Source organism: Trichoplusia ni, chromosome 14 (genome assembly GCF_003590095.1).
Source record: "Trichoplusia ni isolate ovarian cell line Hi5 chromosome 14, tn1, whole genome shotgun sequence".
Taxonomy (NCBI): domain Eukaryota; kingdom Metazoa; phylum Arthropoda; class Insecta; order Lepidoptera; family Noctuidae; genus Trichoplusia; species Trichoplusia ni.
In genome coordinates, this window is record NC_039491.1 from 9,734,760 (window position 1) to 9,754,265 (window position 19,506).

Sequence of the window (19,506 nt, forward strand, 5' to 3'; positions counted from 1 at the left end):
CTACCTCGATGATTGTTTATACTAAAAACTGGACCCGTAATTTAAGTTAACTTAAGTAAACAAATAACAAATGTAACTTATTATGTATAAGAAAAATACTATTTTCCATTTAGTTATTAGCTTGGTCCTTTTCCTCGCCACAAAATAGTTGTATTCCTACAAATATATTTAATTACTATGAAACGTACGTTACCCACTAAACATTCTATAAAAAAACCGCTTTTATTTGTTACAGAGAGGAACAAGAGAGGCTGCGTAAGATTGAAGCGGAAATGCGCGCGCTGGAAGAGGCCAAACTCCGGGAGATGGAGAGACTGCGCCAAGAGGAAGAACACCGCAGGCTGTGAGTATAATGATAGTAATTAAAACATACTTATATCGTTACAAGCCCCACCAAACGTTGTTTTGCCATACAAATGAAAAAAATGGGGGTATAAAAAATACTGTTGTCCCATTCACAGACAATATGCACACAAAATTACATTAGAACCAGTCGCGCAGTGTCGGTGGAGTTCAAATACGTATATCGTGACACGAGAATTTTATATGTTAGATGTATATGATGAAAGCAAAGTATTCCACTCATAGCATTGCCCCCATAGTATCTTGCAAGTTTTCTCTCACACAGCTAAACAATATTATGTTGTTAATTTATAAAGGATCTACATTTTTTTGTTTAACTGTTTGATGTAAAATCTACAGAAGTATATTTACGATTACTACAGTCGAGTAATACATTTTCCCAGTTCATGAAACGGTTAAGATTCACGGATTATTCTTGTCTGCAAAATTTAAGGAATATATTCGTACTGTATAAAAAGTTAAGTAAATAAACGTTAAAAGAGATTATATTAAATTAATATCATTAGTTGATGTAAAAAAAATACAAAAAGGATATTAGCGACCCTGCCAGGATTCGAACCTGGAATCTTCTGATCCGTAGTCAGACGCGTTATCCATTGCGCCACAGGGCCAGTTGAAGGAAGTGCCGAAAGTGTACATTCGTTGCTCCATAGTATTTAAGCGTACAAGTTCTGTGTTTATTTTGATATTCTGTATACATTTACATAGTTAATTGTGTTTTATATGTTCTTTATTTTTATTTTATATTTTTATGCTCCAGAAAAGGTGATACGCCGAAAATAAATACATTTTTTATAAATCAAGACTATTAAGAAAATTTAATAATGTTATTAAAAAAATATATTCATTAGAAATAAAAAAAGAAGCCTCTACCTCATGTTAAGTAAATAAACATGAGACCATTATGTTAGTCACGCCATCTATTATTTCTTTTAGTAAACTGCAAGTTTGAATGCCTAGTTCAACCAAATAAAAAATAAAATCACTACAATATAACTGTAACTAATAACAAAAAAACCTAACCTCTAAACCATCAATGACCGTCTCGAAACTTAACAATACATTGCAGTAAAGCAGAAATGGAAGCTCGTCGCAAAGCGGAGGAGCAAGAACGGCTAAGACTTGAGGAGCAGGACCGCCTTGCCGCACTCAAACTGCAGAAACAGATGGAGGAAGCTGCGAAGGCCGACCAGGAGAACAGAGAACGGTAAGAGAAGGAAACAGACAACAATATTAAGGCTCATACCGTACAATATAGGTATCTATTACCTGCACATTACATTTTCAAATTGTTTTTGAATATACTTACCTACTTATGTACGCGCGTGACAAGTTATACTTCTTTGAAATCATTAAAAAAAATTGCGTGCAAAGAATGATTAATTACAATAAAATAATACATGGACTGGAAAAGGATAGTCAATAAAGTTCAGTTTTGTGAGAAATTAAATAAAATACTTCTGTAAAATTTCACTTTCATCATTTTTTCATAAAGCGCCTGAAGAATTATAACTTAAAAAAAAAATGTGTGTTCATTTTTATAGGGTTTTGATTTTGCACTAGCTCGTTTTGTTTTCTTCTTAAAACACAATCAATCACATACCACTTTTTCTTAAAATCTTATACATTGCAATTTTTGGTTATTATCGCTTTCACTACATATAATTTCGCGGCTATTTGTAGGCTAGAACAAGAGAGAAGGGACCACGAGATGGCAGTGCGACTGGCTAAGGAAACCAACGGCCACGTCGAAGGCTCACCGCCACAGTTGCGCAGGTATGACCACTCTCCAATAGCCCTCAAATGTTTGCTGCAAATGTTGGTCTTGGTTACCAATGTTGGACTGCTTATGTTCAGTTCCATACCAATGTGTTGTAGGTGTTTCTGCTACCGGTTTGGTTATTTTTTAAAGGAAATTATTAGTTTACAGTAATGTCTGACGATAGGGTCGGTAAATGTTCCACTGGCGGACAAAGCCTACTTGGTTGAATTTAAAGATTTGATGAGGATTTTTGAGCGTTTGTTTTGGTTTAAAAAATAACCTAAACTGGTTGTATTTGTTTAAATGAAGTTTGCTGATCTTTTTGTTTTAAAATGTTACAGTTTTTGTTATTAAGCATCCTGAGATTTAGCATATTTAGCCATAATATTTACTTTGAGTCTAAAAACTATTGTGTTAAAATATATTGTAATTTAATTCCTACAGGATTGAAAACAGTGTGTAGGTATATCACTGTACAATATGATTCGACAGCACTTGTGGTCTGCGATGTCTTCTTGTATATAGCTTTACACAACGACATATATTTGCCAAATGTGTAACACGTTTTAGTAACCAACAATTTCGGGTGCACGGTAGAGTGCAGCGCCAAGTTCAATGCACTACGATCTGTATATTTCTTTTGTCACGTTTATATATAAAGTGAAACAATTTGAGAACAAATTTTAATAATGATTTTGTTTTTGTTTTTTTCCGAGGTTACTAAAGTGTGTTATCATTGCCGAATGTCCGTCTACAACTAGCGTATAAGTAATATTGTGATATGTTCGCACAGTTTCCCTACCATGGAGTCAGTGAATGGAGAGAATAAATTGAACAGGTACTGAGTGAGACAAGACTAACGAATTTCTCTTTCGCACGCTCCTAACTTGGCCTTTTTTCAATTATCACAATCTTTTTCGAATTAGGTAAAAGTTCTTCTGCTAAAGTAACTATATTTGAGATTGTTAAACCATAAATAATTCAATTTCCGAAAGGTTTTACCCTGTAGGTACATCCAATGTTTATATTTAAAACAAAATATGAATTTTGAGAGACTTGGCAAATATTTCATTTTGTAACTTTTACTTATAACTTCAAAGGAAATTATACCTTCTATCATTTGACAATAAAGTATAATTTGAAATAATTGAAAGCTGGCCCACCACGGACACAGAGCTAACTGCTAACAAGACGGCTACTCGCTTAAATCTTCTTTCTGCACGAAGTCTGAGTGTTGCGTATCTAACTGTATCTTAGTGAAACGTTATAACAATACTATACTTATTATATGTACTTTGTATTTAGTTTATATATTTAGCTGTATTTTAACTGTGTTCCGTAAACTATTGATTGAATTAACAGTATTTTTCAAAGAGGTCACAATACTTGCTTTTTGAGTTATTAACACATTAACAACTAATGCAGTAACAGTTATTTGTTATATATACATACTTGAAAATTTGTATGGACGTTAAATAGTTTATGGAATATCCTTATTATTAGACAAATGTAGTATATTAGCAATAATGATTCTTGAAAAGTCATATGGTTTGGTCTATTTGGGTACAAAATCTTCTGAACTGCCCAAGTTTTATATCGAAATATTTCTGACTCAATTTACAAATTATGTTTTTACTTATGAAATCTTAACTAAAGAAGCTTCAGTATTTCAAATTTTCACAAACACAAATTCCTGATAGACCATCATGATTTTCCAAGACACTAAACTAAATGCATGACAAAAATTAACACAGCAAAAACTAAACGCACGCATGTAATACAATAACAATCGTCAATTAGTATTAGTTTAACAATTAATCGACAACATTGCTAAATACGCTTTCCATTGACGTTTTATTGCGATGCAAACAGGTCAGAACGTGTACGGATGCAGCAAGCTATGCAGGGCAAGCAAAAATACGATCTATCTAAATGGAAGTATTCGGAACTTCGTGATACTATCAATACGTCGTGTGATATTGAACTTTTGGAGGTAAGTAATAGAACTCCTTACGAGCTTATAACTATGCATAAACCTAATACCTATATTATTTCTTAAAACTGAGTCCTTTCGTCGTCGGGAGTACTTTTTCCTAGCACTGGAAAAAAAGTTTGTTTTCCTGTTTTGTGAAACTGAGTGAATGTCGTCATAATTTTTAGCCTAAATTTAAAGGTTCTCTAAAGGTTCTTTAAAGGTAACTCTAAAGGTTGTCCCAAAATTAAAAACTTATCTTAGCCCCAGATATGGATTACCTACTACTCTTAATATTACCAATTCAGCCAATAACATTAACATTTTCCATGAAAGAAGAAGATCAAATATAATAATTAAAAGCTACGAATTTCTCGACCATTACTTTCAAGTACTAAGTCGCTATTCCGTATGTGTATAGGCTTGCCGCCATGAGTTCCACCGGCGCCTGAAGGTGTACCACGCGTGGAAGGCAAAGAACGCTCGCAAGACAACCATGGCCGACCAGGAGAGGGCGCCACAGTCGATCATGGATGCCGGTATGCTGTTTAACTCAAGTATAATAATTTTATATATCTTAAAATGTTAAGGGAAGAGTGGTAAACTATTGAAAGAGAGGTGAACGCATGGTGACTGAGTGAATGGAGTTTGATTTATTGAATAAATAATATGAAATATTGAAATTGAATGTCATGTGAGCTTCCTTCAGACTACTCGTATTAACCTGACCTAATGCTTATAAAACTAAATTTAAACAGTAATTTAACACAGATATAATTATGCATACATTTTTATTGTTTACTTTCTAACACATTCGGCTCTAAAACAAAAATATGACATTTCGTACATGTACCATAAAGAAACTTATCTATCCTATGTTCACAATTACCTTATCGTCCACGTCTCGACCGTATGCGCGCGCTCAAACCACATTAATCTCCCAGCATACATAACTGATTAAAATGTGTTGTCTCCTGGCAGCCAAGACCCCCCGGCTGCCGCAGAAGGGTGAGATCCTGGGCGCCCGCCACCGCTACTTCCGCATCCCGTTTGTCCGCGCCGGCGCGGGCGCGGCCAGCGAGCCCGAGCGGCGCGGCTGGTGGTACGCGCACTTCGACGGACAGTACGTGGCCAGGCAGATGGAACTGCATCCGGACAAGACGCCCGTACTGCTGCAGGCTGGTGAGTCTAACTCTATGATTATTTTGAGTGTATTTCTTCCTAATTCGACGGGTTGAACTCAATCTTTCCAGACAGTTCTAATGAATGTTAAATGGCAGAGTAGTTTAATATGTTAGTTCTATTACTAACTAGAATTTCGTAGTGTAGCGTAATTACTTTGATAAAGTTTTATTAGATTGGTATCGTAGTCCAATAAAAAAAAGATTTCACGTCACGTTCATAGTTTAAAATAATTTCGAATGTTAGAATTGTGAACCCATTATTCCAAAACAAAATATAAAGAAGCCCATTTTTTATGCTAAAATCCTTAAATTAAGTTTTTTTTTGCTGCAATATTGTATTAACCAGCACATTGTCCACGTTACCCTCAGGCGTGGACGACATGCAGATGTGCGAGCTGAGCCTGGAGGAGACGGGGCTGACCCGCAAGCGCGGCGCCGAGATCCTGGAGCACGAGTTCGAGCGCGAGTGGGCCCGACACGCGCCCGCCGCCGACAAGCGCGCGCCGCGGTAGACACGTGCGTACACACACACAACATGCTTACATCTACACCGTGGTCGAGTGGCGTACGTACCGGTTTCAAGGTGTCGCTAGCTCTGAGTCCCGGGTTCGATCGCCGGTCGGGTCAATGTAAAAATTCAAATTTCTACATTGTGTCGGGTCTGGGTGTTTGTGGTACCTTCGTTGTATCTGAATTCTAGAACACAAGTGCTTTCGCAACTTACTTTGTTTCAGAACAATGTATCTGATGTCGTCCGCATTTATTTATTTATAATATGCAAATGCTATGCTTGTTTTGTGAAATCACTTTGTAAAACTTAGCTTTTGCCTGCGAGTCCACAGGCGCCCGCGTGGCTGTCGATTCTTGCTGTAAAATTCTGCTGATTAACTTCGAATAAAAGAGATATTTTACTTGAATGTTTATAAACCCCCCACGCTCTGACATAAGGGATAAATTCCTTAGTGCGGGTCGTTTTAAAGGATAATTACTAATGGGTAACTTCGTATGAGACCAAAAAACAAGTAAAAAAAGAACTATTCTAGTCTGATGTTGATAAAGAGTGTTAGAAAATCTTCAGAAAATGTTTGCTCTAACTAGACTGATCTGATACGCATGTTATATAGGTACCAGTAAATAATTAGTGTCAGACTATTGTTGTCAACTTCATAAAATTATGTTAACTATATTTCTTTTTATTTCAGATATCACATTCCATTCAAGAACTTAGAAAAACTAGATAAGTCGTCGCAAAACGCAAAATCGGAAATATTCCATACACATTGGAATTAGAGTTTTAATTATACACACATAAGATGGATTTTTGGATGAAATAATAATTAAGTGCTTTTAACGTGCCTCTACAGGTTCCTAGATTTATATTAGTGCAATATAATTAAAGGTCACTCAGTAATGGTCAGATAGCAATAATGTTAACAGCAAACTCAGAGTAAGTAATAAATTTTCAAAGAAATAAATATTTTACCTGTATAAGATGAAGTCTAAAGTTCCCGTGCCTTAAAAATGTATTTAAAAGTTCCTGGCTTTATATCGACTGTATTGTTACATCACTATGCAATAGAACGTCTGAGTTTAAAATCAGAATTTGAGAAACAGTTGTTTATGTACTTCGAAATTGTATAGCTAATCGATTTATCGGTGCTACTTACAGCACTCTTTTAGTATGAAATAGTCGACTTAATCGACTAATATACTAAAATACTTTCCGATTATATTTCCGTTATAATTATTTAGTGTAATGCCTCGTCATCGCTGATGATGATAACAACACATAACAAAATAAGTGAATAAGAATAAGTGACATAATATTTTTGATTTATTTTATACAACTTCGGTTTATTAGTAGACTAAATTCGATTAAATATGTATCAGTAATTTAAAAATACCAATTGAAATTTACTACGAAAATATTAATATATAAAAATAATAATTTATAATTTTGTTAGTAAGCTGTGAATGTGATTCGTAATTCAGTTTACAACTTTAGGTCAGTATATTAAAATGAAAAATAAAATATATTTATTTGAACATTCCTGTCTTGAGACTGGTGAATGGTAGCTTTTGTATTATTTGAATAGCATTATAATTTACTATAAGTGTTTTCTGAACAGTATTTAAGCAAACATTCCTGTATTTTTACATTTATCACAGTTAATGTTCAAGATATTTTTATATGTACAAGTTTTTTAAAGTACAAGATAGTAAACAGATCGTGCCTTATTGTGTTAACCCGTTGTGCATGACCACTCCATTATTGTATATGCTTTACCAAATAAAACATGATGAGAGTTACATACTCGATGTTTCATTTATTTCTAAGCCCTATTCCCTGTTCATTAGCAGAACAACAATATTTCTGTGTTGCATCGTTTATGTCGCTTTGAAACATTTATGGTTACGAGATGCCAGATGTAGTACAAGCATTACGCAAGCACGTATGCTTATTTTAAGTATGAGTGTGTAGTCTGTACATGAAACTTGAATGTTTTTGATAGGCTAAATTCCTTGGCGCTGAAGACCATACTAAAACAAAAACAACATAAGGTCGCAAACTATGTTTGACACCGTTATATTAATTCATCATGTAACTACACGACAGCCACGAAGTAGCGACTCGAGTTGGACAACAGAAGTTGGAGCAACAAAGATTAAACAATAATTGGCAAATAGGGTCCATATTAAAATAGAATTACTGCTTTCCATCCCCTTATTATTCCTTCATTCTACTTGTTTAGGCTACCAGTGATCAGTTCAGAAAGTAATACGCTAATCCGAGTATGCGCAATACTTTTAGTTATAAAAAAAACTACAAGCAATTTAAATATGTTTTTTATAGTAACACGACGGATATAATTCATAATATTATGTTTACGGTAGTTTATTTTTCAATCAACGACATTATTAATAACTTGGCTACCCCGACGATGTCATTGAAAAACGGTGACATAATACAAATGTCACGGTGTTTTGTGTAAATTGTGTTTACAAATCGTTGATCTTGATTCGTTCGTTGTTGCAAATGGTATCGAAAGCGATTTGAATAGTGAATGTTACTTGTCTCCTTGCGTTATTATTAGATGTAAATTGTCGATCTGTATTTAACTTGTTACTATAATAATCGGACACTATTCAGTGCTAAAAATAAAGGATGTTAAGTGTTGGTCAGAAGCCAAACTATTCAAGAATGTCGATGTTTTTATAATTTCCATGTGATTTCTGTAATTGTTAATAAACCAAACATGGGCGGCTATGAACGCTATTTGTTTTTGTTGTTATTGTTTGCTGTGGTATTAAGAGAAACTCAAACGTTGAAGTACGATGGTAAGTTGAATTGCATTTATTTATAAAGTTAAGCACCATCTTTCCATGTTTTTTTTCATTATATTTTTACTCCGTGGGGGAAGTAGAAACTTTTATTTTACGATACGATACCTAGATATATTTAAAATACAACGTTTATATTGTCAAACTTAACCTCATACTTAATTCTGTTGTACGTTTTCGCGTCGAATGTTGTGATGTTCCAATATTTATACGATGCACATTAGCTGTTTATTTGCTGTTTTGCAGTATCTGTGCTGTAGGATGTCATTTTTTTACATGTTGTTAAAGTTCAATTGCCCTAGTATTATCAAAATTGCCTGATTTTGAAGCATTTAGGTGGTTCTCGCCAACATTGCTAAGAAGCCTGTTGATAACACCCTAAAATTATATTTAGCTACTGAACTTTGACTCTCCAATTCTGATTTTCCAAATCATACATTTTTAGATACTAATACTCCATTTATTTAGGTACCTTAGGGTAACAAACACATCTTAAATAAATAACTACCTGATATATTTCACTGGTTTATTTGATTTGGTAATATTTATTGTTTTTACAATGGTTTTAAGTCACAAGTTATCTTTGAACTGAGTTCACAATTGTTTAAAGGCAAAAAAACAAACAATAATGTTATTCAAGGTATTTGGCTCACATGCTAGCCAACAGTGTCACAACCAGATCTTACATGCACTAATAATCCAGCATTATTTATACATTATAATTTTGGTAAATGTGATCAATACCATGACATGGCTTTATATTGGTCACAGAAGATGCATTGATCGAAGATTTTGAATCCATAACCTCTTTAGTCAATGCATGTTTTTCTAGAAATTTTTAGATTGACCTCATTTCTAGAAATTGATGATGACATATTAGTCAGTAGACGTGCAATAAATAAATGATTAAGTGATCCAATTCACCAATAAATGCAATTCATATTGAGATAAGTAAGTTTTTACGCATAATGTGCATTGTGTACTTTAAATAAATGAGTATATTTTCCATTAGCTTAATAAGTTTACAATAACATACAAATTATATTTGCTTATTTAAGACTGTAATTTCATAGCAATGAAGTTATCCTACTTTGAATTGTTATTAAACTGTTCAACTACAGAGGTCACGTAAAAGACTGAATTTCAATTAGGTAATCTCTCTCCCTTTCTTACAGTACATTGGCTCAGTGGACCTACCACAATAGAAAGGGATATGCCATCTCTGAAGAGCAATCCAGACATATATTGCTACAGTGGAACATCAAAGAACTTGTTTGCTCTATGGCAAACTGTTAAAGTAAGTACATACTGATACAAATACAAGATATACTGCATAGATAGGTCAGAGTTATGAGTGACTTCCTTTGCCCTGCTATGCAAAGGGCAAAGGAAAAAACATGGGTGGGTTTTAGTCAGTAGGGGTTTGCGGAAGAAGTGTCATTTGATGATTTCCGATAGAAAAGCTGTTAGTTAGTGTTAATTTTGTTTTAAGTTCATCTTGAGAGTTTCTCTGTTCCTGTCAAATGGTGGTTATGGGTCTTGTATTTTTTAAGATATCATTCTTATGTAGATTAAACTGACAATACTGCAACTGCAAACCTTTTCATAACATCATTAAATTCGCAATCAACAATAATTTGTAATTTTTCAGCTGAACATCAAAATAAAAAATGACCAGTTCCGCCAATACATTGGGGAGAGCCCTGCGCAGGTGTACCAAGAGTACACGGAAGATAGCTACGGCTGGTCTGTTGTTAATCCCTTTCAGAAGAGGACACAGAAGTCTGTGTCTGTCAGTCTCTTCACACCAACGTGTATGGCAATTAACACGAAAGAGAGCCACATTATTGAGTTACAAGTTATACGTAAGTATTATTTAAACAATTACAACTTTTACTTATATACATTTTTGTAAGATAAATTTTAATTGAGAAAATGGCAAGATTAATACAAGCATAGATGTAAATAACAGATTTCGTTTTATGGATTATCTAAATACATATATCTTTACATGTTTTTACCCCATCAGTTGTAATATACCCTAAATCACGGTAATTTATCTATATCTATACTTTATTTTTAATATATAAAGCTGAAGAGTTTGTTTGTTTGAACGCGCTAATCTCAGGAACTACTGGTTCAAATTGAAAAATTCTGTGTTCAATAGACCATTCATCGAGAAAGGTTTTAGGCTATATAACATCACGCTGCAACTAATTAGACTAAGATACAAGGGTAAATGTGGCAAAAACGAGGAAAAATATTCATCTTCGCGGGCTTCCGTTCAAAAATTCCTAACTTATATCTTCTAACCACGCTGACGAAGTCGCGGGCAACAACTAGTTACTAAATATAGGAGACAAACATTAACAACAACAAGCTGACCAAACTATGCAAAAATAATAATATATATGTACATGCTACAAATAAACAAAAAGAATTAATACTTTTTTTCTAAAACTCTTTATTCTGTTGCCCCCCCAGGAGTGGACATCTGGCGCATCCTGTGCATGTTCTTGGGCGTGGTGCTGGTATTCTCTTCTCGCGCGCTCTGTGGCAACCCGGTGTTCTTCTACCTGTGCGGAATCTTCATCGGCGTGTCTGCATCCTTCATGGTCATCGTGTATTACTTCAGCAAGTTCCTGCCTAAGGTTTGTGTTTGGACTTTGTTTTTTTTTTTATTAAGTTTATTAGTATAAAATTGGCACAAACCTCCCACAGGGAAGGTCTTTAGATCACCATCTTCAAGCTCACTGCGGGTTGGCAATTTCAGATTCCAATATTAGGATACTAAATATCCTTAAAGTCCTCACGATGTTTTTCTTCACCATTTGTCAAGCCTTAGATTCAAGAAAGTATAAGAATACTGCGTTTGTGTCGACTCTCGCGATAAGTGTGATCATTTTTGAACCGTACACCTATAGTCAATATTATGACGTTTTGAAAGTACCTCTAAAACAGCTTACTCGCAATAGAAACTTTTGATTCCAGAGGGCACTTACCTACGGCGTCCTGATTGGCGGCTGGACGGTCGGCGTGTACCTGTTCCACCAAATGTGGGAGAACATCCGAACCCTCCTCATATCCTACCAGACGTACATGTTCTGGTACACCATGCTGGTCGGCTTCGTCAGCTTCATCATCTGCTACAGAATAGGGCCGCCGCAAAACGAGCGCAGCAAGAATATTGTTAAGTGGACTTTAGAGGTATGTTAAATGTGCTCTCATTACACGCGTCTGTAACTCGTACAGGTACTTCTCACAAAATCAATAAAAAGGATGTAGAATTACAAATTAAATATTATTAAAAATAGCCGATTTGTTGAGCGGCGCGCCAAACGCACTGTGCGCGAAGTGTCGAGGGTTCAATCCCCGTATAATAATCAAAGAAGCATTTGTGTGAACCATTTGTCCTCTCTGAATGTGTGTGCATGTAACTTAAATGTTTGTGAAACCAGCTTTTATCCAAGCAATATTGGTGGGATTGGGTAGAAGCCCTTCTGGATTCAGCAAAACCCATCCGAATATTAATTAAATGTCCGTTCCTCCTTATATCTAGTACCCTGAGCTATACCTTCATACGGGTTTCATTCTTACCATATTTGCTATTCTCAGGGTATAGGCATCCAGATGATATTCTTCAGCAGCGAGTATCAAGAGGCGGCCGCTGCGGTCATAGTGATCTCACTCGTCGTCAAGTACTTCCCCCAGTCGTTACTCAACAGGATACTTGGTTACTGGTAGGTATTCAACATCACCATCATCATTATAGGTATCTTTAAAATTATTAAAATTAGATTAGTAAGGAAGGAGCACTTATTGAACGTCAAAATGTGACAGTACTCTGACCCACTCCTCGTTGCCTAAGTGCCCTCAATAAACTTCATAGAAATAAAAATGAACCTGAACATTTCATTAATTTGTTGAGTTTAGTTTTTTTGCAAATTGAACAGCCTCGAGGTGGATTGTAGCGACATTTGATACATTAGAATCGGTTTATTCAGTCCAAAGTCTCCTGTTCGTCCCGCTACCTGAGCATTTCTAAAGTATCAACTTTAAACCATTGTAGCTCTTGTAAAGGAACTGCAAATTAACATAAAACCTCAAAATACTTTGTTCCCAGGCGTCGCAAGTTCCCGCCGAAGCCAAGACTCCTGAGCAGTGAGGAGTACTACGAGGAGGGCGCGCGCGAGACCAAGATGGCGCTCGAGAACTTGAGGAAGTACTGCTCCAGCCCGGACTGCGCGCAGTGGAAGATCATGCTCAAACTTAACGATTCCAAGAGGTAAGGTAAACAGTCCGATGTAAGTGATATAGAGACCAACTGACCAATAATAAACCAATAATGTCGCATTGAATTTACTAGCCCTAAATACTATAAGTATGCTCACCTTAATATCCGATCCATTTTGCTGCTGCAAATTCAAATGTATTAATGTATAACTTTCTGAACGTCGAGATTGCAACAGACAGTCCACCCAAACCTTTGCCATTCCCTAAGTGCATTTGGTGTGGGAAAGAAGCTACTAACTTATATACCAAATACACAAAACAAGCGTTGATCTTACACTGTTATCCACAGAATACAAAAAAAAAAATAGCTTTCTTCGAAACGTGTAGTGTCTGTAATATTACTATTAATTTCAGATTCGCAAGTTTCGTCGAAGGCAACTCTCATCTGAGTGACGACGAGGTATTAGACTACGAAGCTTATGCGTTCTCCTTAGACCGAACCAGGAAACCAGACCCCACAGCCAACTCGACGCGGAATATGGAGATATCTGACGATGATGACGACACCGACTATGATGATGATTGAATTTGTTCCTTTAGTGGTAAAGAATAGAGTTTAGTTTTAATCACACCCCTTATTCTTCTTGCCATTTTCTTAACTTTTTTTGTTTAGGATATCTGGATAATTTATTCTAATGAATGCCAGGTAAGTTTAACGAAAGCTTGTGCAAACTTATTTTGGCTATTATTATTTCTGCCCGCCTGCTTGGAAAAGCATGAATCTCGCTTAGCATAATAATGACAGTCGCACTGTGATTCGTGCAAACGTGAAATAAATCGGGCAATTTTATTCTCAGCCAGCAAACCACAAAAGTAAGCATTATAATGGCGCTTAGTACGAATTTTCATTTATTTTAAACAAGTTTTTATAGTATCAAAGTATTCTTTAGCACGTCTACGTGAAAACGAGACGTCGCCTTTCCTATAATGCGCCATCTTGCTTCAACACATAAATTTCTGTTTTTGGTACACCTGGCAGCAGTTCTAAGATTTAAAAATAATTTGATATTACGTATAGAACTAATAAATACTTAAAATAATAAACATACACTAATGAATAAGGGGGTTTTATATAATATGAGAATGATCTCTATTTTGTATGTCTTTTCTGTATGTTAGATTTTTTATAAGTAGGTGGAACATTAATGTTTAATTACTCTTTTCAGTTTGAATATCTTTTGGTCTAGTACGAGTCCTTTTCTGCGCTATATCAAAATTTCTAGCCGATTTATGAACCATTTAAGTATATGAAAATATATTTTTATAACTTAAGATTGGTTTTGAAAAATTTCTTTGTGTTTAAAATTAATTTAGTAACGTAAATGTTTCTACTTTTGTGTAAAGTTCTGAAACCTTTTTTCTTATTTTTGTAATTTTCGCGAATAAAGGGTAAGTTAAGATTTTTTTGCTTCTTAACAATTTACTTATGAATATTGTGTCAAATGTTTTTTGGATTATAATTAATTATCATCTAGTCGGTATACGGTCGTGCTAAAATATTTTTTATGGCAACATTTATGTTTTGAATGATGTACATAGACTGTTCATATTTACCACTGACACCTCTAAGACGCTGGCCCAGGAACACACTCGTGGTGCTAGAAATCGGCATAAATTATTAAAAAAGTAGTTGTTGTTGACATGTAGAAGGAATATTGGATAATCTTTACATATCATTAAAACAATATTTAACAAATTGTGTCTGTACATTAAAAAAATAGGGGCGTCTAAAAACAGCTATAGAGCACGAACTAAAAAAAATATGTCTGTTTGTACACGCTAAGCTTCGGATATTATTAGATACGACCATACGACAAAAAAAATGGTCAAGATACCGATGTTACGTGTAACGTCACTCTCTCGTTCATTCTCACTTGTTTAAATCAGTAGCCCCGTAGTGTGCTATTCGCTTATTATGTAACTACAAAGTAGATTTATACTTTTTTAACCAGGTATCAAAGACGTCAGTGGTATTTATGAAGTCTATCTCGTAGCTAATTATGAACTTGATTAAGGCTAAGAAAGATTGCAGTGCCACCAGATTCCAGATTGGCTCTTGAAAATCAGAACTTAGCCTTAAATGAATTTATAATTCGTTAATTAGTGCCAGAAGTTCTTAAAGTATGTTTTGAGGAATATTTTTTGTAATACTTTTCTTTCTTGATTTATATTATAATATGTATGCTTTACTTATTAGGTTCAATCATCTTCATAGTTTGGTGTTACTATTTTCCTTAGTTTAAAATTCATAATTAACAATTGGATACGTCATAAAAACCAATTTAGAATGAAAACTTTTTGTAAAATAAAGGTCTCCGTCCAACTTTTTCGTCATTACGTCAACCTTTGACGTCATGACGTAAAACTGTCCTACAGCTGGGCTAAGGCCTCTTCCTATTTCAAAAGGGATGGTGCATAGAGAAAGTACCATTTGTTTCCAACCTAATATCTGTCTTTTTAAAAATTATAATCTCATTATTATCAAAACTCTAATCTCTAAAACTATCTTCAAGATTCTCTATTGCTCACCCAAACGACTGACAAATAAATTAAGTAAATGAAACAATATATCTTGTTAGTATAATAAGAAATGCATTTAATTATAATTTTATATAAAAAAAACACAGAATTCAAGTTAATTTATTAGCACCATAGTTATAATGTAGATGTATCTACGTAAGTGCACTTATGTTAACTAAGTTTAATTAATTAATTAATTAATTACTTGTTGTTAATTTGACATTTTGACATATAGTAATTTAGTCATACACATTATTTTTTTTAGGTCCATACATTAAAATTTGATTGCGAAATTATTTGAATGAATGTAACATTTTGGTATTATTAAAATTTGTGTGAATACATTTTTGTTTTTTCTTTACGGATTGTATTCCATTTGATTTGTTTACAAAAACGTTATTAAAAAACGTATCAATACATTAAATAGTTATAACTTAAAAATAAATACTGGTCTTAAATTATTGTAATTATGGAATTCAAACAGTTAATCAGATCAGAAAGTTAACCTATTACGCACACATATATTATAACTAGTATATTCAACATCTAGAACACGAGTCTTTATAAGCCAGAGCTCATAAAGACAACTATACTTCGTCTAAAATATAAAAAAGTTTAAACAATACACATTTATCCAACTTCGAAAATAGACAGCATTTTTAACATAACCGATTGAACTTGGCATGAGCTTGTAAAGTAAGAATGCCCGTTTTGGACGCTAGAGGGCGTAATACACAGCATGTAAGGGAAACAGTAAACTGTAAGGTCACAATAAGAGGTCATAATTTACCTAATATAAGCTCCCTTGCCTGCGACGAGTGGAATTCTCTTTGGTTTAAGTTATTATCCACAATTAAAAAATCAAATTTTAGTCACATAGAAACTCATAAATCTATACCAGTCGTCAGTAGTTGTCACAGTAGTAAAAATGTAAATAAATTAATCTCATTTTAAATCGTTCTAATTGTATAAAGCGTTAGTATCGTAAGTAATGGCACAATATATTTGTGTTGTTGTGTTAGGCTGCCCGACTCGCTTTCTTGCTCTTGTCGAGTGTCTGCGGTGGCGGCGGCGGCTTGGCTGACATGTGGCGGCTGTACAATCTGTGAAATTAAGAAATATGTAAATATACTGTGTGTAAAAAACTTTCATGTCCTAACCCCATCGTTGCTTTTGACGGCAGTGGAGTTTTTGAAAAAAATTAACATAAATTAACAAAGAACATATTTTACTGGGTCGTTAATAATCGTCTTGTTTGGGGACCCCCTTTTGACATGGTCTCTTTTTCTGTAGAATCATTATCCTCATTTAGACTTTTTCAGGTTAAACAAATTATGTCTCCGCTATCCAAGACATTAATCTCCAACTACGAATGCAAGTTGTGTTGCGCTTGAAGACAAAATATATAACCAAAGGCTGAATCACAAACCAACAAACAAACCAAAAAAAAAAATAGTTTTTTTGTTCAGGAACTTTTAATTTGGATTCTGGTATTCATGGATTTTGTAGCGTACGATTGGTTTTCTAGACAAATAATTCTCTACTTACACTTTATAAGTCTCGGAACGCAGGTAGTCCAGTACGTGGGAGGGGCCCAGCTTGAGCTGGTCTTCGATGTGGGGCACCCAGAAGTTACCCTCCAGCCGTAGCACCGACTTATTGCTAGCTAGGTCCAAGGAGCCTGTGAAGACATCAAAGAAATAATAATAAAAAACACAACACCATCTAGTCTCAAACTAAGTACAACTTGTATTATGAGTACTGGATAACTGATAAACATATTTATATATTTCTAAAAACATATGTAATAAAGATAAATCACAACCCTCAAGTAATATTATAGTAATAAGATTATGTTTTAAAATGTAGGGAAATCGTGTCTCTTTCTCCAGGCACTTTTGTTACCAGGGAAGCAATTTGGATTGTCAAGGGATTGTTGATACATATCTACGTACCAATCTCAGGAGGCAGCACGACCAGCCTGTTACCCTGCAGGTGCAGTTCCCGCAAACGCGCCAGCTGGCCGAGCTCGCGCGGAACCTCGATCAGGTCGTTCTCACGCATCGATAGCTGCAAATATTTAAAGTGTTAGCAGACAACTTATATATCATCATCAACAGCCCCTATTCGTCCACTGCAGGACATGGGCCTCCCCAATTGCCAACGCCATCGTTTTCTTATTTCGTCTGCTCGAATCCAGCTCCTGCCAGCCATCTCGCACAAATCATCACTCCAGCGTGCCTCAGGACGTCGTGTACTACGTTTGCCGAGTCGAGGCATAATATATGTTTATCGCAATTTCAAAACCGAAAGCATACGAAGCACACACACTGTTCAGTTCATGGATAAATCGAAGTAATTCTTTAAGCAAAAAACTGCAAGAAACAGTTTTAGCATTTACAAAAACATTATTTTTATGGGCAAAGAACTCTTTAATATAAGTTTTAAAACACTGTTTCGTCATATTGTAAGCCACTACAAATTACTATTTTTTATTTACTATACACATGCAGAGCAATGTACTCACAATTTGTAAGTTCTTCAGGTTACCGATTTCTGGGGGCAATGTTTCGAAGTCATTGTCGCCCAAATATAATGCACGAAGACTGTCTGTAATGTTTAAAATTATTGATAGCACTGTATATACTTTTATAAATTGCATGAGGTAAAAAACTGATTTTAAGTTCGCAATTTTGGTAAATGAAAAACCTCTTTACTTTCTAAACAAAATGAAGTAAACCTTGAGGATAGTATAAATATAGCAAGGCAATAACAGACTGCCTTTGAATTCAGTTAGACTTAAGATTTCAGAATTAAATTGTATAACAAAATAATATGGTGTTGTATTATAATCCTTATTATTATTTTCTTTTACTTTATTGAACATAAATTCACTTGGACAATATGCTTTTGCAAAGTTCATGTATAAAGGCGAGCTTAACCCAGAGTTGGATTACTTACCCATAATGAAGAAGTTTCCAGACAGATTCTTCTCATTCAAGTTATTGTAAGTCAAGTCCAGTATTTCCAACACCGGGAATGATCCAAATCCTCGTGGCAAGCCATTAAGCTTATTGAGTGACACATTTAGAATACGGAGTTTCGGTAAAGAGGATAGACTGACGGGTAACTCCTGGATGTGGTTGTTGGCAAGATTCAGGATCTCCAAGTTCGTAAGGTTGGCGAGGGTCGCCGGAACCACTTGTATCTTGTTGTGGCTTAGAGACAGACGAGTGACATTAGCCAGGGCAACTGAAAGAAAATAATGTCACTGTTTGTTTGTTGTCATCATTGTACAAGTAGGTTTAAGGTGAGAGTAAAGCAAGGTATTGCAGAGATAAATAGTAGTAGGTGGGTTTCGTTTGTAATTTTACTCAAATAAATATAAGGAAAGATGTATAACTATTCACAGTTCAGGATAAATTGTATGATGTCATAGGCTAAAATTAGTCATTTGTAACTGTTTAAAGAAGTAAAAAATGTAAAAAGTAGTTTAAGATTATTCTAAAACTTAAAATAAACTGCAAACTTTTATATTTATGGAATCTCTAACGTACATGTTTACTAAAGTTATGAAAATAATGAAGAATATAATTTGTTTTGGTACCAGCCTCGAATATTATGTATATTATGTTCGAGAAGTATAATTTAGAGAATGATTTTCATACAGAAATGAAAGATAATAACATATTTATCAACATAAGGTGCCATAATACTACAGTACTTCAAAACGAGTTCCCTTGGAACAGGTTACACTACGCCCTTAAAAGGCTAAACAGGTTTAAAGCAATTAACTTACACAATCCAGGTATCTCATCGAGGCTAGAAACTCCTTTATCCACTAAATCGATTTCAGGATTATTATTTTCCTTTGCTTCTTCGATCACTTTTTTTGCTTTCGACATTTTGGCTGTGTTTGGAATACAGGAAACTGGAGGTTGATGACTCATAATCAACAGCTGTTTTTATCTCGGTTTACAAGAAACACGTTCCAGACGATTTTGTCACATTTAGAGCATGTGGGCAAAAAATTCAGTTTGTTTTTTTTTCTTTTAAGGATAATAATTTAT

The 19,506-nt window shown here is 34.7% G+C and overlaps 3 protein-coding genes and 1 non-coding gene across 8 annotated transcripts in view; 2 read left to right on the plus strand and 2 right to left on the minus strand.

The window, feature by feature from the left end:
- The window catches only part of LOC113500466 (myosin heavy chain 95F), a 44,682-nt gene extending 37,087 nt beyond the window's left edge, over positions 1-7,595 (plus strand). The window contains exons 18-26 of one of the 5 annotated variants that reach the window (XR_003401206.1): positions 236-343; positions 1,433-1,570; positions 2,047-2,139; positions 2,919-2,963; positions 3,998-4,118; positions 4,519-4,654; positions 5,079-5,279; positions 5,651-5,846; positions 6,484-7,595. Coding sequence is in view for 4 of the 5 variants with exons in the window: in XM_026881276.1 (XP_026737077.1) it covers positions 236-343; positions 1,433-1,570; positions 2,047-2,139; positions 2,919-2,963; positions 3,998-4,118; positions 4,519-4,654; positions 5,079-5,279; positions 5,651-5,793 (985 nt within the window). In the remaining variant the exon portion in view is untranslated. The remainder of the gene's footprint in view (positions 1-235; positions 344-1,432; positions 1,571-2,046; positions 2,140-2,918; positions 2,964-3,997; positions 4,119-4,518; positions 4,655-5,078; positions 5,280-5,650; positions 5,847-6,483) is intronic. The other 4 variants (XM_026881276.1, XM_026881277.1, XM_026881278.1 and 1 more) reach the window with 4 other exon arrangements.
- On the minus strand, positions 902-974 carry Trnar-acg. Its single transcript has one exon. It is a non-coding gene; the product is annotated as a tRNA-Arg (tRNA).
- A 639-nt stretch (positions 7,596-8,234) lies between the features above and the next one.
- On the plus strand, positions 8,235-15,397 carry LOC113500471 (nuclear envelope integral membrane protein 1). The gene is made up of 8 exons (XM_026881283.1): positions 8,235-8,620; positions 9,799-9,920; positions 10,275-10,488; positions 11,108-11,274; positions 11,615-11,830; positions 12,239-12,363; positions 12,747-12,908; positions 13,271-15,397. The coding sequence occupies exons 1-8, from the start codon at positions 8,539-8,541 to the stop codon at positions 13,440-13,442; spliced, it is 1,260 nt and encodes a 419-aa protein (XP_026737084.1). The 5' UTR covers positions 8,235-8,538; the 3' UTR covers positions 13,443-15,397.
- Positions 15,398-15,488: 91 nt separating this feature from the next.
- Positions 15,489-19,401, minus strand: LOC113500472 (ras suppressor protein 1). Its single transcript, XM_026881284.1, has 6 exons — positions 19,236-19,401; positions 18,398-18,688; positions 17,964-18,046; positions 17,392-17,506; positions 16,985-17,117; positions 15,489-16,539 (listed from the first exon to the last, which is right to left on the minus strand). The coding sequence occupies exons 1-6, from the start codon at positions 19,384-19,386 to the stop codon at positions 16,455-16,457; spliced, it is 858 nt and encodes a 285-aa protein (XP_026737085.1). The 5' UTR covers positions 19,387-19,401; the 3' UTR covers positions 15,489-16,454.
- Between the last annotated feature and the right edge of the window lie 105 nt (positions 19,402-19,506).

Coding starts and splice junctions, on each gene's coding strand:
- LOC113500471 (XM_026881283.1), top strand. CDS start 8,539: ATGGGCGGCTATGAACGCTATTTGTTTTTGTTGTTATTGTTTGCTGTG. Junction 10,489..11,107: donor TATTGAGTTACAAGTTATAC/GTAAGTATTATT, acceptor TTGCCCCCCCAG/GAGTGGACATCTGGCGCATC. Junction 12,909..13,270: donor AAACTTAACGATTCCAAGAG/GTAAGGTAAACA, acceptor TATTAATTTCAG/ATTCGCAAGTTTCGTCGAAG.
- LOC113500472 (XM_026881284.1), bottom strand. CDS start 19,386: ATGAGTCATCAACCTCCAGTTTCCTGTATTCCAAACACAGCCAAAATG. Junction 18,689..19,235: donor CGATGAGATACCTGGATTGT/GTAAGTTAATTG, acceptor ATTTTCTTTCAG/TTGCCCTGGCTAATGTCACT. Junction 16,540..16,984: donor CGTTCCGAGACTTATAAAGT/GTAAGTAGAGAA, acceptor TTAATTTCACAG/ATTGTACAGCCGCCACATGT.